Consider the following 15201-nt stretch of genomic DNA (forward strand, 5'->3'; position numbering starts at 1 on the left):
ATGCTGTTGTGCAAATGGAATAGACAAAAGGTGGAAATTATAGGCAATTAGCAAGACACCCCCAATAAAGGAGTGGTTCTACAGGTGGTGACCACAGACCACTTCTCAGTTCCTATGCTTCCTGGCTGATGTTTTGGTCACTTTTGAATGCTGGCGGTGCTTTCACTCTGGTGGTAGCATGAGACGGAGTCTACAACCCACACAAGTGGCTCAGGTAGTGCAGCTCATCCAGGATGGCACATCAATGCGAGCTGTGGCAAGAAGGTTTGCTGTGTCTGTCAGCGTAGTGTCCAGAGCATGGAGGCGCTACCAGGAGACAGGCCAGTACATCAGGAGACGTGGAGGAGGCCGTAGGAGGGCAACAACCCAGCAGCAGGACCGCTACCTCCGCCTTTGTGCAAGGAGGAGCACTGCCAGAGCCCTGCAAAATGACCTCCAGCAGGCCACAAATGTGCATGTGTCAGCATATGGTCTCACAAGGGGTCTGAGGATCTCATCTCGGTACCTAATGGCAGTCAGGCTACCTCTGACGAGCACATGGAGGGCTGTGCGGCCCCACAAAGAAATGCCACCCCACACCATTACTGACCCACCGCCAAACCGGTCATACTGGAGGATGTTGCAGGCAGCAGAACGTTCTCCACGGCGTCTCCAGACTCTGTCACGTCTGTCACATGTGCTCATGTGCTCAGTGTGAACCTGCTTTCATCTGTGAAGAGCACAGGGCGCCAGTGGCAAATTTGCCAATCTTGGTGTTCTCTGGCAAATGCCAAACGTCCTGCACGGTGTTGGGCTGTAAGCACAACCCCCACCTGTGGACGTCAGGCCCTCATACCACCCTCATGGAGTCTGTTTCTGACCGTTTGAGCAGACACATGCACATTTGTGGCCTGCTGGAGGTCATTTTGCAGGGCTCTGGCAGTGCTCCGCCTGCTCCTCCTTGCACAAAGGCGGAGGTAGCGGTCCTGCTGCTGGGTTGTTGCCCTCCTACGGCCTCCTCCACGTCTCCTGATGTACTGGCCTGTCTCCTGGTAGCGCCTCCATGCTCTGGACACTACGCTGACAGACACAGCAAACCTTCTTGCCACAGCTCGCATTGATGTGCCATCCTGGATGAGCTGCACTACCTGAGCCACTTGTGTGGGATGTAGACTCCGTCTCATGCTACCACCAGAGTGAAAGCACCGCCAGCATTCAAAAGTGACCAAAACATCAGCCAGGAAGCATAGGAACTGAGAAGTGGTCTGTGGTCACCACCTGTAGAACCACTCCTTTATTGGGGGTGTCTTGCTAATTGCCTATAATTTCCACCTGTTGTCTATTCCATTTGCACAACAGCATGTGAAATGTATTGTCAATCAGTGTTGCTTCCTAAGTAGACAGTTTGATTTCACAGAAGTGTGATTGACTTGGAGTTACATTGTGTTGTTTAAGTGTTCCCTTTATTTTTTTGAGCAGTGTATATTTTGATTTGTTTAACACTTTTTTGGTTACTACATGATTCCATATATGTTATTTCATAGTTTTGATGTCTTCACTATTATTCTACAATGTAGAAAATAATTAAAAATAAAGAAAAACCCTTGAATGAGTAGGTGTTCTAAAACTTTTGACCGGTAGTGTACCTCTGTCAAAAATATTATATTTTGCACAAATTGGCAATAAATGTACAATATACACCCCAAGCCAATGGATATCCAGAGTATTTACTTCCTAAACCGAGAGAGTATATTAAGAGTACTGTCCTGTCTTCCACTGTTTGACTCGCTCTCTGAAAAGAAAAATGGTTGAATCCCAATCCCTACCACAGCAATCCATAATGCCCCCATAATCATTTCACAAGCAGGTGATTTACAATTGAGTAAAAAGTTTATTTAATTGGTATCGATGTTGAAACAAGTAACTCTTGATGGGGTGTATATAGACATTCAATAGTACATTTGTACAGTAGACAACCAACAATAGAGGAAAATAGCAACTTAGTGGGTCCAAGCAACGTTCTCCGACCTCAAGCTAACACTGCCATCATCAGGTAGTTGAGGATAATATTGTTCATCAAACAAGAAACTGCACTTGGAATACTACAAATAAAGGATTGGCTTGTAACTTTCTGCATAAACGCATTGAAAATAAGGAAATGCATTTGCTCAAACACACTAATATTAAGTTTATTGTACACACACTATCTGTATTTCCTTCAACATTCTCATACAGTCATTTAAATCAAAACATTTATTTCACGTACAAAAAAGAACAAATGTTTGTATTTATTTATTTTTCTTCTCCATGTGTTCACTCAGTTATCTCCTACAGTTATTCTTCATACCTTCAGTTGCCCTCTCCATTTCTGTTGCATCGTCTTTTATCTTCAATCATCAAAGCCATCATTGGAGGATAACGTGATAATCATCACTAATCTGCAAAACATTATGTATTATGTAAGTATTCACACTCCTTGACTTTTTGCAAATTGTTTTGTGTTACAGCCTGAATGTAAAATGGATTAAAGTGAGATTTTGTGTCATATGTGGAATTATAAGTCCCCATAATGTCAAAGTGGAATTATGTTTTTAGATTAGTTTTGAAATTAATTAATTAAAAAGGAAAATCTAAAATGTCTTGAATAAATAACACCTTTTTTATGGCAAGCCTAAATAAAATCAGGAGTAAAAATGTGTTTAACAAGTCACATAATAAGTTGCATGGACTCTGTGTGCAATAATAGTGTTTAACGTGATTTTTGAATGACTACCTCATCTCTGTACACACATACAGATAACTGTAAGGTCCCTCAGTTGAGCAGTGAATTTCAAACAAATTATACCACAAAGACCATGGAGGTTTTCCAATGCCTCACAAAGAAGGGCACCTATTAATATTTTAGATTTTTAAAATTAAATAAATGTAAATGCAGATATTGAATATCTGTTTGAGCATGGTAAAGTTATGAATTACCCTTTGGATGGTGTATCAATATACCCAGTCATTACAAAGATACAGGCTTCCTTCCTAACTTAGTTGCCGGAGGGGAAGGAAACCGCTAAGGGATTTCACCATGAGACCAATGGTGATTTTAAAACAGTTACAGAGTTTAATGGCTGTGATTGGAGAACACTGAGGATGAGTCAACTACATTGTAGTTACTCCACAATACTAACCTAATTGACAGAGGGAAAAGAATACAAAAATTCAAAAAATATGCATCCCATTTGCAACAAGGCACTAAGGTAAAACTGCGAAAATGTGGGGAAGAAATTTACTTTATTGTCCTGAATACAAAGCGTCATGTTTGGGACAAATTCAAATCAACACATCACTGAGTACCATTCTTCATATTTTCCAAGCATGGTGGTGGCTGCATCATGTTATGGGTATGTTTGTCATCGGCAAGGACTAGAGAGTTTTTTGGGGTGATAAAAATAAACATAATAAGCTAAGCACAGGAAAAATCCTAGAGGAAAATCTTGTTCAGTCTGCTTTCCAACAGACACTGGGAGACAAATTCACGTTCCAGCAGGACAATAACCTTAAACACAAAGCCAAATACACACTGGAGTTGCTTACCAAGACGACACTGAATGTTCCTGAGTGGCCTAGTTACAGTTTTGACTTAAAAATGTCTGTCTAGAAATGATCAACAACCAACTTGAGTTTGAAGAATTTTAAAAGGAAGAATCTGCAAATATTGTACAATCCAGGTGTGCAAAGCTTAGAGACTACCCAGAAAGACTCACATCTGTAATCGCTGCCAAAGGTGATTCTAACATGAATTCACTCAGGGGTGGGAATACGGATGTAAATGAGATAATTCGGTATTTCATTTTCAAGAAATTAGCAAAAATGTCTAAAAACATGTTTTGACTTTGTCATTATGGGGTCTTGTGCGTGGATGGGCCAGAAACATGTTGAATCCATTTTAAATTCAGGCTGTAACACAACAAAAGGGGTATGAATACAATCTGAAGGCTCTGCAGGTTGAATGCTGCAATTGATCTTCTCAGTACAGATAATGTTTTGTGTACCTTTCAAGCATCAAACATCTTCTTTCTGCCCTCCATGCCAGACATGGCATCCACATTTTGACGCCAGTCGGTGACCTCTTCTTTCTGGGAGGACCAGAAATGTATTAGCTACACTAAATCAATCATTGAAAACAAACTACCTTTGAGAATAAACAACAAGTTCATAATTTGTCCATAGAGATGAAAAGGTTCTCAGATTCCAACCGCCCGTGATAGTAGCTAAATAACATGTAAAAGCAAGTAGACATCTTGTACAACGTCAAGCACAACGGGCATGCACCAGTCTTACCTTCTCCTCTGGTTTCTTGACTGTCTTGAGGTTGGACTTGAAGTCGATGGTCTCCTTATGCTTGGAGCCCAGCAGAACACTGAGCATGGCTTCAGCTGAGATCTTCACCCTCTTCAGGTTTGGCTTCTTAAACTTGCTCTGCAGCTCAATGATCTTTAGTCCTAAATCATGGATCTGACCAGAGCACAAAGAACAGAGGACATTTTTACATTTACATTTTAGACATTTAGTAGATGCTCTTATCCAGAGTGACTTATAGGTAGTGCGTTCATCCTAAAGGAAAAATCCTCAGTCCACTGTTGATACAGTCCCAAAATGTTTTTCATGTCATCAGTCAAGTTTTCAAGATGTGTCACTTACCATATCATCATGATTATGTGGCAAGTGACACTTAGCTTCTTGAAAGTCCAATATCTTGACAACTTGACTGCTGACATGCAAAACATTTTGGGATTGTATCAACAGTGGACTGATGAAAAAAAGTGTTTGAGTTTATTTTTCTTGTAGAGTAGCTGAGAGAAGCAGCCACATATCACAGTCACAGTAAGCAGGGTTTTAGTTACTTTCAGGTACAACACAGGCTCGCACATTAACTGTGACCATTGACATCGTCTACGTCCCAAACGGTACCCTATTCCCTTTTTAGTGTACTACTTTTGACCAGGGCCCATATTTCTATCAGTCCAATTTGCACACTTAGTCCTCCCAGTTGTACAGTAACTAGTGTGTACTGTGGCTGACCTTCGCTCTAAATGTATGTTCTAAACTCATAACCACCGGGAGGCAGTGTTTTAACAGTGTCATCTTCAAATGTACAGTCCAAGCGCTCAAAAAAGGTACATGTTGGACTGATAGAAGTAGAAGTGATTTAAGTGTGAGAGGAATAAAGCAATCATTTGATGATATCATAGCAGCACACTATGCCTTATATACAATCATCTATAAAACATTTCAACTATCTTTTGTCATTTCCCCCTGGATTGATTTGTTTTCTACAAATTATTTTGCGGTATCCTACCTCCTTGTCATTTTTGGTAACTTTGAGTCCCACGTCATATCGCTCCTCATCTACCACATCAATCTTATGGTGCAGATCTCGGCACAAATCCTGCAGAGAGAACAAAAGACAGCTAATTGATCATATTTTATTTTGTTACACTTTCTGTAAGGAATTTCAACTGCGTCGTGCATTATAACACATTATACACGGCTTATATGGCGTTATAAATGTACTCATAACAGTTTTTTATACAATATAAATACAGTATACAGTATACCTGGAGCTGCTCCACAGACAAGCCAGACAGTTTGAGAGGAGGGACTCTCTCAGCCAGAGCTTCATCTCTTTCTCTCTTCTTCTCCTCCACCTCAACCTCTAGCATCTGGCCAGCTACAATCAGCAATCTGATCTACAGGAGAATAAAGCTACAGTCAGCAATCTGATCTACAGGAGAATAAAGCTACAGTCAGCAATCTGATCTACAGGAGAATAAAGTTACAGTCAGCAATCTGATCTACAGGAGAATAAAGCTACAGTCAGCAATCTGATCTAGAGGAGAATAAAGCTACAGTCAGCAATCTGATCTACAGGAGAATAAAGCTACAGTCAGCAATCTGATCTACAGGAGAATAAAGCCACAGTCAGCAATCTGATCTACAGGAGAATAAAGCTACAGTCAGCAATCTGATCTACAGGAGAATAAAGCCACAGTCAGCAATCTGATCTATAGGAGAATAAAGCTACAGTCAGCAATCTGATCTATAGGAGAATAAAGCCACAGTCAGCAATCTGATCTATAGGAGAATAAAGCCACAGTCAGCAATCTGATCTATAGGAGAATAAAGCTACAGTCAGCAATCTGGTAACTACTGATCTTTAGGAAGGAGCATAAAGCTAGAGTCAGCCATCTGATCTATAGGAGGATTAACATCCAAAATAGGTTAAAAAGGGTCACAAGAGGTCAGGGTTCATAAGCTACACATTTATAGCATGTATTCTGTTTATAAAACATTCATGTCGCAAATGTGAGACGACTTGTTTGTTTCTTGTGTTGACAATGGAATACAACGCTGACCTTCAAACCCAACCGTCGGGCTGAGGAGATCTTGGACTTTTCTTTTGGTTTTGGTCTGTGTCATTAGGAGGGGGGAAAAAGAGAGATAACATTTCAATGTGCTAACCTGTCATTTATATGTGGCTCATTATTAAAATACACACCAAGGTTATTATACTTTTGTGTTTTAATATTAGTTTTTATTTCTATTAGTTTTAAGATTTTTATTACAAATGCATATCCACTTTACTATTTATAAAAACATTTACATTACATTTTTATATTATTTAGTTTTTGTTTTACTGTTAGGGACAGAAAGTAACCTATGTGTGAGAGGAGCCATGTATGTGTAACGCTCGTCTGAAGAAGTAGACCAAGGTGCAGCGTGGTAAGTGTTCATGATCTTTAATACTCAGAACACCAAACAAAAACAACAAAAGGAATAACGAACGTCACCTTCTGCAGGCTTCACAGAGCGAACAAAAAACAAGATCCCACCACCGTAGGTGGGAAAACAGGCTACCTAAGTATGATTCCCAATCAGAGACAACGATAGACAGCTGCCTCTGATTGAGAGCCATATCAGGCCAAACACAGAAAACCAACACAGAAATAGAAAACATAGATTACCCACCCAACTCACGCCCTGACCAACTAAAACAAAAGACAAAACAAAGGAACTAAGGTCAGAACGTGACAGTACCCCCCCCCCCCCCCCCCCCCCAAGGTGCGGACTCCGGACGCAAAACCTGAACCTTTAGGGGAGGGTCTGGGTGGGCATCTGTCCGCGGTGGCTGCTCTGGCGCTGGACGTGGACCCCACCATTGTCTTTGTCCGCTTTATTAGCATCCTTTGAGGCTCAGGACTGAGGGGCGGCTCCGGACTGAAGGGCGGCTCCGGACTGAAGGGCGGCTCTGGCGGCTCCTGACTGGCGGGCGGCTCTGGCGGCTCCTGACTGGCGGCGGCTCCTGACTGGCGGGCGGCTCTGGCGGCTCCTGACTGGCGGACGGCTCTGACGGCGCTGGACAGACTGTAGACTCCTTTACAACTCAAAAACGCCCAATATCGACGGTGCTGCTATTGGCAACGTCATCTTGTGAGTCTACCTTTAAATTATAAACTAAATCTCAATGTGATCTGCCAGATTCAGAAGCTTTAAAACCCCATTAGAAGTTTTTTAAAAAGCTTTAAAATCCCATTGAAAACCCAATACGCTTTTCGACCCCCCCAAAAACTAAAATTGAACATAATTAATGTTTATTTTATCTTTGTTTGTTTTGGAGTCAAATATAATAGTTTTAGTATAGTTTTAGTTTCTGAAATGGGTTTGTTAATAATTTTATTTCAGTTTACTAAATAGTTTTTTCATGATAGTCATGATAGTTTTCGTTTTAGTTTCAGTTTTAGTTTACTATAATAACCTTGATACACACAGTGAACATGAATACTTACGCGTCCGCCATGTTTTCCTTCTTATCTTACTGAAATTTAAATAGAGAAAGGAGTTAGCATTTTTACCCCACATAAAAAGAAAAACAGTAAACCGAACATTCAGGCAACATTCAGGCTCATGTACTGTACATTTACATCCAGGTTAGCTTTTTTATCCATTGATGATTTTATTTTTTTATGTGGGAATAATTTTCCTTTATTTATATACTATTTTATTAATTTGGTTGAAAAATGTATTGGAAATACAATTCAATGAATGTATCTTTCTCTTCTGCACCAATTGAGCTGTTGCCAATGCTGAGGATGGGGTTTGATGACTGGTTGTATCGTCTTTGGGACAGCTATGTCACATACTCAGTGCATGTGTTGCCTCATTAAACCTCTCTTTAGATAATTTATTGTGCACTGCTGGTTAAGCCTGTGTCCAAATCCAAAAGAGGCCTCAGTCCATACTTGACGAAGGGAGTTATTTTATTGTAGCACATTTGAATTGTGTACAGTATGTGAGGCAGTAAAGGGTTATTGTTATTTCCAGCTCACATAACCTGATTGCAAAGGTCAACATTTCATACAATGAAATATTTGAGATATTATTATATATTACATATCATTATATTCTGGGAAAATGTCAGAGCATGTAACACCCAAATGACAAACCATTACAACACATTTTACATTTCAAAGTAAAAAGCAAAGTAGAAACAATGTGCCTAAATGTTATATTTAAATAGTTAAAATATAAATATTGTAAAACATTTTGTTGAAAATATAAGATTTACAATGTGAGGCGCGAACGTTTATCTCCATAGCTGACAAGAGTCTTTGCATAGGTGTCAGTATATTCCATAGCCCACTAATTCAAAGGCATGTGAACTAATTAACACTAACTATCTTGCTGTCTATGGCAAAATATTAATCCAATGTGTCATCATATCATCAATTTCCTATCTGAATTCCAGCAGACCCTCCAGAAATAAATACAATTCACCTATACTGAAAAATCACACATTCCCATACTGTTTTCCACTGCCTCCTCAACACTCTTCCTGCATTCATAGTGTACCTAAAATGTAATACATGTATTCTACACAGAAGATGAAATATAAAAAATTAAGTTCCTTAATATCAAGCCAAAGTGGTCATTGAGAGGTACCCTACCTTAAAGATGTAGAATAGGCTGAGAGAGGGAGAGAGTGAGGGACTGAGAGAGGATAGGGGGGAAATCATTCAGATTTATAGTTTCTAACCCCTGTGTGAATGGCTCACTAAAATAGACTGCTCCCTGTCCAAGCCACTCTCCTGCTGACGTTTACAAACATTATTCAGGCAGGAAAGGGCTGCAATAAAACAACTTATATGGACTTGGATGTTTGGGCAGTACCACTGTCTGTCTGTCGCGTGGTTCTGACGCCACCCATTGGTGGCAAGTTAACATGAAACATTTATTGTAAGAGCCCCTCTAAAACCTTCCCTTGTGGCTTGTCTGTAGACTCCTACCGCATCCTATGGTTAGATGCCATAGGAGTCTACCAACTTGTCTCAGGGCAACTCTAGGCAATCAAATCCAATCAAATTGTATTTGTCACATGCGCCGAAATACAACAAACCTTACCGTGAAATGTTTACTGACCAACCCTTAACCAACAATGCAGTTCAAGAAATAGAGTTAAGAAAATATTTTCGAAATAAACTAAAGTAAAAAAATAAAAATAAAGTAACACAATAAAATAACAATAACAAGGTTATATGCAGGGGGTACCGGTACCGAGTCAATGTGCGGGGGTACAGGTTAGTCGAGGTTATTTGTACATAAAGGTATGGGTAAAGTGACGATGCATAGATAATAAACAGCGAGTAGCATCAGTGTAAAAACAAAGGGAGGGGGGGGACAATGTTAATAGTCAGAGTGGCCATTTGATTAGTTGTTCAGCAGTCTTATGGCTTGCGGGTAGAAGTTGTTAAAACTTCTTAGGGATAGGGGGCAGTATTTTCACATCCGGATGAAAAGCGTGCCCAAAGTAAACTGCCTGTTACTCAGGCCCAGAAGATAGGATATGCATATACTTTGTAGATTTGGATAGAAATCACTCTAACGTTTATAAAACTGTTAAAATAATGTCTGTGAGTATAACAGAACTGATTTGGCAGGCAAAACCCTGAGGACAAACCATCCAGGGGAAAAAATGATTGAGGTTATAGTATTTCCCAATAGTTTTCTATGGGAAGCCCTATTTAATAGGAACCTGGTTGCAGTTCCTATGGCTTCCACTAGATGTCAACAGTCTTTAGAAATTGTTTGATGTTTTTCTTTTGAGAAATGAAGAAGTATGGCTGTTCTTTGTAAGTGTCACTCTGAAGGTCTCTAGTATTTCGGTGCACGTGGACTGGAACGCGCTTCACGTTGTTTTTATCCGGTATGGGAAACAGTTTATCCCGTCTTAAATTTTATCAATTATTTACGTTTTAGGATATCTTAGGTTGGATTAGGAACGTTGTTTGAAATGTTTGGACCAAGTTTACAGGTAACTTATTAGATACTTTGTAGTCATGTTGGGCGAGTTGGAACCGGTGTATCTTTTAATCAAACGCACCAAATAAATAGACATTTTGGGGATATAAAGAAGGACATTATCAAACAAAAGGACCATTTGTGATGTTTCTGGGACATTTTTGAGTGCCAACAGAAGAAGATCTTCAAATGGTAAGGCTATTATTATATCGTTATTTCTGACTTTTGTGTCGCCACCTGCCTGGTTGAAAATTATTTTAATGTGCTTGTATGCGGGGCGCTGTCCCCAGATAATCGCATGGTCTGCTTTCGCCATAACGCCTTTTTGAAATCTGACACTGCGGCTGGATTAACAAGAAGTTAAGCTTTATTTTGATGTATTACACTTATATTTTCGTGAATCTTGAATATTGATATTTCTGTAGTTTGAATTTGGCGCTCTGCAATTTCACTGGATGTTGTCAAATTAATCCCGCTAAAGGGATTGGCGCGCAAAGGGATCACTAACAGGTTTTAAGGAGACTTTTGGACCTAGACTTGGCGCTCCGGTACCGCTTGCCGTGCGGTAGCAGAGAGAACAGTCTATGACTTGGATGACTGGAGTCTTTGACAATTTTTTGGGCCTTCCTCTGACACAGCCTAGTATATAGGTCCTGGATGGCAGGAAGCTTGGCCCCGGTGATGTACTGGGCTGTACTGCCTTGTACCACCTTGGGGCGGCCCGTCAGGAAGTCCAGGATCCAGTTGCAGAGGGAGGTGTTTAGTCCCAGGGTCCTTAGCTTAGTGATGAGCTGTGGGCACTATGGTGTTGAACGCTGAGCTGTATTCAATGAATAGTATTCTCACATAGGTGTTCCTTTTGTCCAGGTGGGAAAGGGCAGTGTGGAGTGCAATCGAGAGTGCATCATCAGTGCATCTGTTGGGGCGGTATGCGAATTGGAGTGGGTCTAGGATTTCTGGGATGATGGTGTTGCTGTGAACTATGACCAGTCTTTCAAAGCACTTCATCTTCATGGCTACCAATGTGAGTGCTACGGGTGGTAGTAATCTAGGCATGTTACCTATAGACCCTCTAGGCCAAGAAGCCAGTCTCACACACGTACATCTTTTGAACTCTGTACAAAGTAGGGACTAATGTCAACGGGAGTAGAGGTGTCCTAAGATGTATACCGTAACCATGTCCTTAATCTTGCTGCCCTTCCTCTGGTTACGGTTTCAAGTCTTACCTCACATTTAGAAACCTTAGGTGTTAATATCATCTTACCTTTTCCAGCGAATATTTCAATTGCTATAATAATTATATACTGTACGGTGATAAAGCACATCCTTGTCTTTTACACCCCTAGAAAATGTAATTTTAAAAAACGACCATTATTTATGTTTGTACATTTATGTATGATACAATATCGTGCACGGTTCTAAGAGTCAGAGGCATCTGTTTGAATTTGGTCTTATACCAAATATAATCAATCTCAGGGCATCTAATATTAGCACTGGTCAATACCAAGGAAACACATGGGGTGGGATAGCTAAGTGTTTTGGTTTAGTATTTGTTTGAGTTGATTCTTTGCATGAAGTACTTTGATAGTAGTGTTAAGGAGCCCCATGTGTACAGTAGCTTCCTGATGTCAATTGTAGAGCTAGGAACTCTTCCTATATAACATACATGTATGTACCACATCACGTTTAGGTGTCTTTATGTGATAATTAGCCAACACATCAGACCGCCACCTGTGACCTGAGAATAAGCCATATAAATCTTAGCGGTGCTTTATTTAGAGTGTGACTAACAGGTGTTCGTGTAAGGTGGCAGATCTTGATGTGTTGTAACCCGATCCAGCCAGAGTTCATTCTCTGTGTGAATGCAGTAAGTGACGTCAATGGTACAAAGGAAATAACATTTACATTACATTTACATTTAAGTCATTTAGCAGACGCTCTTATCCAGAGCGACTTACAAGTACATACATTCATACTTTTTTTGTACTGGCCCCCCGTGGGAATCGAACCCACAACCCTGGCGTTGCAAGCGCCATGCTCTACCAACTGAGCCACACGGGGCGCAATAACCACTTTGATATCATCTACATTTATCAGGTCTTTGATATCCTGTATATTTATCATTTCTCTGATGTCCTGTACATGTATCATGTCTTTGATATCCTGTATATTTATTATGTCTTTGATATCCTGTATATTATCATGTCTATATCCTGTATATTTATCATGTCTTTGATATCCTGTATATTTATCATGTCTTTGATATCCTGTATATATATCATGTCTTTGATATCCTGTATATATATCATGTCTTTGATATCCTGTATATTATCATGTCTATATCCTGTATATTTATCATGTCTTTGATATCCTGTATATTATCATGTCTATATCCTGTATATTTATCATGTCTTTGATATCCTGTATATATATAATGTCTTTGATATCCTGTATATTTATCATGTCTTTGATATTCTGTATATATATCATGTCTTTGATGTCCTGTATATTTAACATGTCTTTGATATCCTGTTTATTTATCATGTCTTTGATGTCCTGTATATTTATCATGTATTTGATGTCCTGTATATTTATCATGTCTTTGATATCCTGTATATTTATCATGTCTCTGATGTCCTGTATATTTATCATGTCTTTGTGGAATAGTCTATCTACTAGGTACAGTAGGTGGTGCCTAATGAAAATGAGTAGCCTGTCAGCATAGTAGTCAGAAGATATACTGTGGTATTGGACCACTTTTTTCAGTGGTTCAGTACAATTTTTCGGTGGATCATCTTAAGATGTCCATTGAGTGCAACCCGTAGTTTTACCTGGTCAGGTCAGACGGTCAGGATGAACTCCTGGCCCCACACAACACTAAACTAAACTCCTGGTACACAACCCCACGTGTCTATTGTCAATCACAACATCCTCGATAAAAGTCTTTATTACGCAGCCTGTCTCTTCGGGTATGTGAGTGATGGAATGGCGTCCTCTCAGGCCTGTGGCTAGGCAGGCCTATTTGAAACACATCATTGAACAATAGCAACCCTGACCCTGTGACCATCACTATGTTTGGAAAGGTCATTTAATGTGTCTCATGTCTTCTTTGATTTACAAACGTTGTTAAAACATAATGGCTGACTGTTCTCTGAGGAGACCTTGAAGTATAAAGAGAGACTGAATGTGGATACAATGACCCGCTAGCTTATCGCTGAGGTATTTTCTAGAGTAAAATACTTTATAATACCCAGAAGAAGCAAAGTAATTAGTAAGTAAGTAATTTGTCAATCACCTGGCAAACTCCTTATTGATTGACCTTATCCTGACTAACCGTCCCTATAAATATTTGGCTAGTGGTGTTTTTGCAAATGATATCAGTGACCACTACCTTTTTGCTTGCATTAGAGATACCAAATTGGAAAACTATGGCCCTCATATAATTGTGAAGACAAATGTTAAAGTAATTCTCGCCCCCAGGCGTTCCTTCATGATCTATATTATTCAGAGCTTGTTTCTACTAGCGGCATACCAGACCCTGTTTTGGGTCTTTCATTTTCTCATCCATTTTTACCTCTCTGGCTGAATACTATGCCCCTTTTAATCAACTCAGAGTCAGAAACTGAACTAGCCCATGGTACTCTCATGTACTCTCAGACCTCCTCTTGATAAGAAATCAAACCTGGGCCAAGGCTAAACAAACTGTCTCGTTAGCCGACTGGCAGCTATTTAGGCAATTGAGAAATAGGTGCACTGCCTCGGTTAAACAGGCCAAATCAAACTACTTCCTTAGCTCTATGACAGACTCTGTTAGTGATCCCTCTAAATTTCTAGAAAACGGTTAATTCGCTGAAGTGGGGTAATTCCTCTTCTTTCCTGACTATTTGTTTTGTATTTTTTGTATTTTGTTAGGATCCCCATTAGCTGTTGCAAAAGCAGCATCTACTCTTCCTGGTGTCCACACAAAACATGAAACATTACATAATACAGAATGCAAATAGACAAGAACAGTATGGAAGACCGTCTGGGTCTTTACTATGAAACACCGTTCGGGTCTTTGCGTGTCAAAAAAGATACACGTCAAATAACACTTTGACGCGTCAAATGAGCTTGTTGACCAATCAGGACCTAAATATGACTGCACGTCACATAATAATTTAACACGTTCATTCATTTTATATGTAGTTATTACACATTGATTACACCATCACTCGTATTTCATGTCACAACGATTCACCGATTCGTATGCTATGATGCTGGTAAAGTTTTGTCTCACGTACCTGCCGCTGCCGCACGAGCGCAGGCATTTCCCCAAGTTCTGGACAGTGCTGGTCATAAAAAAAGCTAGCTAGCTGATGGATGCAAGCAGTGTTATTCCCCAAAAACATAGCAAAACGACAATCTGTTTCAGTAGCTAGCTAACTATCTATATAGGTGTCATCATTTAAAATATCCCTAGTAATTTATAAGACAGTTCTTATTTGATTAATGGTGGTCGGACCCACCGACGTGAAGCTAGCCACAATAGTGGAATTTGCTGCTCGCTTTCAAACTAAAACTCGGTCATTGACAGGGATGCAAATGTATACAAGTAGTGGAATTATGCTATCTCTTATTGCGGGACTGTGTATTGAGCCACATTTGTTGTTACTAGTCAACCTACTATGTGTACTGAACACTGTTCCAGAGGAAAAACTATACAACGTGGGAGGAAAAGCACTTGGGTAATGAGTAGACTGATACCCCATTTCATTGATCCCCAATCCTCAAGTAAGGCTGTACAGTGCAATATGATTGTCAGTCCGCACAATAGGCTGACTGGGGAGGTGATTTCCCTCAGTCAAAGTCCCTGATAAAGAGCTATGGCGCTAATAT

At 40.0% G+C, this 15201-nt stretch overlaps 1 protein-coding gene across 2 annotated transcripts; it reads right to left on the bottom strand.

Moving 5' to 3' along the window:
• Positions 1-2142: 2142 nt before the first annotated feature.
• LOC120066780 (troponin I, slow skeletal muscle-like) lies at positions 2143-14818 on the bottom strand. Of its 2 annotated transcripts, XM_039018249.1 has the most exons (8): positions 14607-14818; positions 7818-7846; positions 6387-6441; positions 5589-5720; positions 5330-5419; positions 4312-4485; positions 4023-4106; positions 2143-2417 (listed from the first exon to the last, which is right to left on the bottom strand). In XM_039018249.1, exons 2-7 carry the CDS (start codon positions 7826-7828, stop codon positions 4026-4028), a joined length of 543 nt encoding a protein of 180 aa, XP_038874177.1. In that variant the 5' UTR covers positions 7829-7846; positions 14607-14818; the 3' UTR covers positions 2143-2417; positions 4023-4025. The 2 variants fall into 2 exon arrangements, with proteins under 2 accessions (XP_038874177.1, XP_038874176.1); XM_039018248.1 differs by lacking the exons at positions 6387-6441; positions 7818-7846.
• Between the last annotated feature and the right edge of the window lie 383 nt (positions 14819-15201).

Source organism: Salvelinus namaycush, chromosome 21 (assembly GCF_016432855.1).
Source record: "Salvelinus namaycush isolate Seneca chromosome 21, SaNama_1.0, whole genome shotgun sequence".
In the NCBI taxonomy this organism is placed as follows: domain Eukaryota; kingdom Metazoa; phylum Chordata; class Actinopteri; order Salmoniformes; family Salmonidae; genus Salvelinus; species Salvelinus namaycush.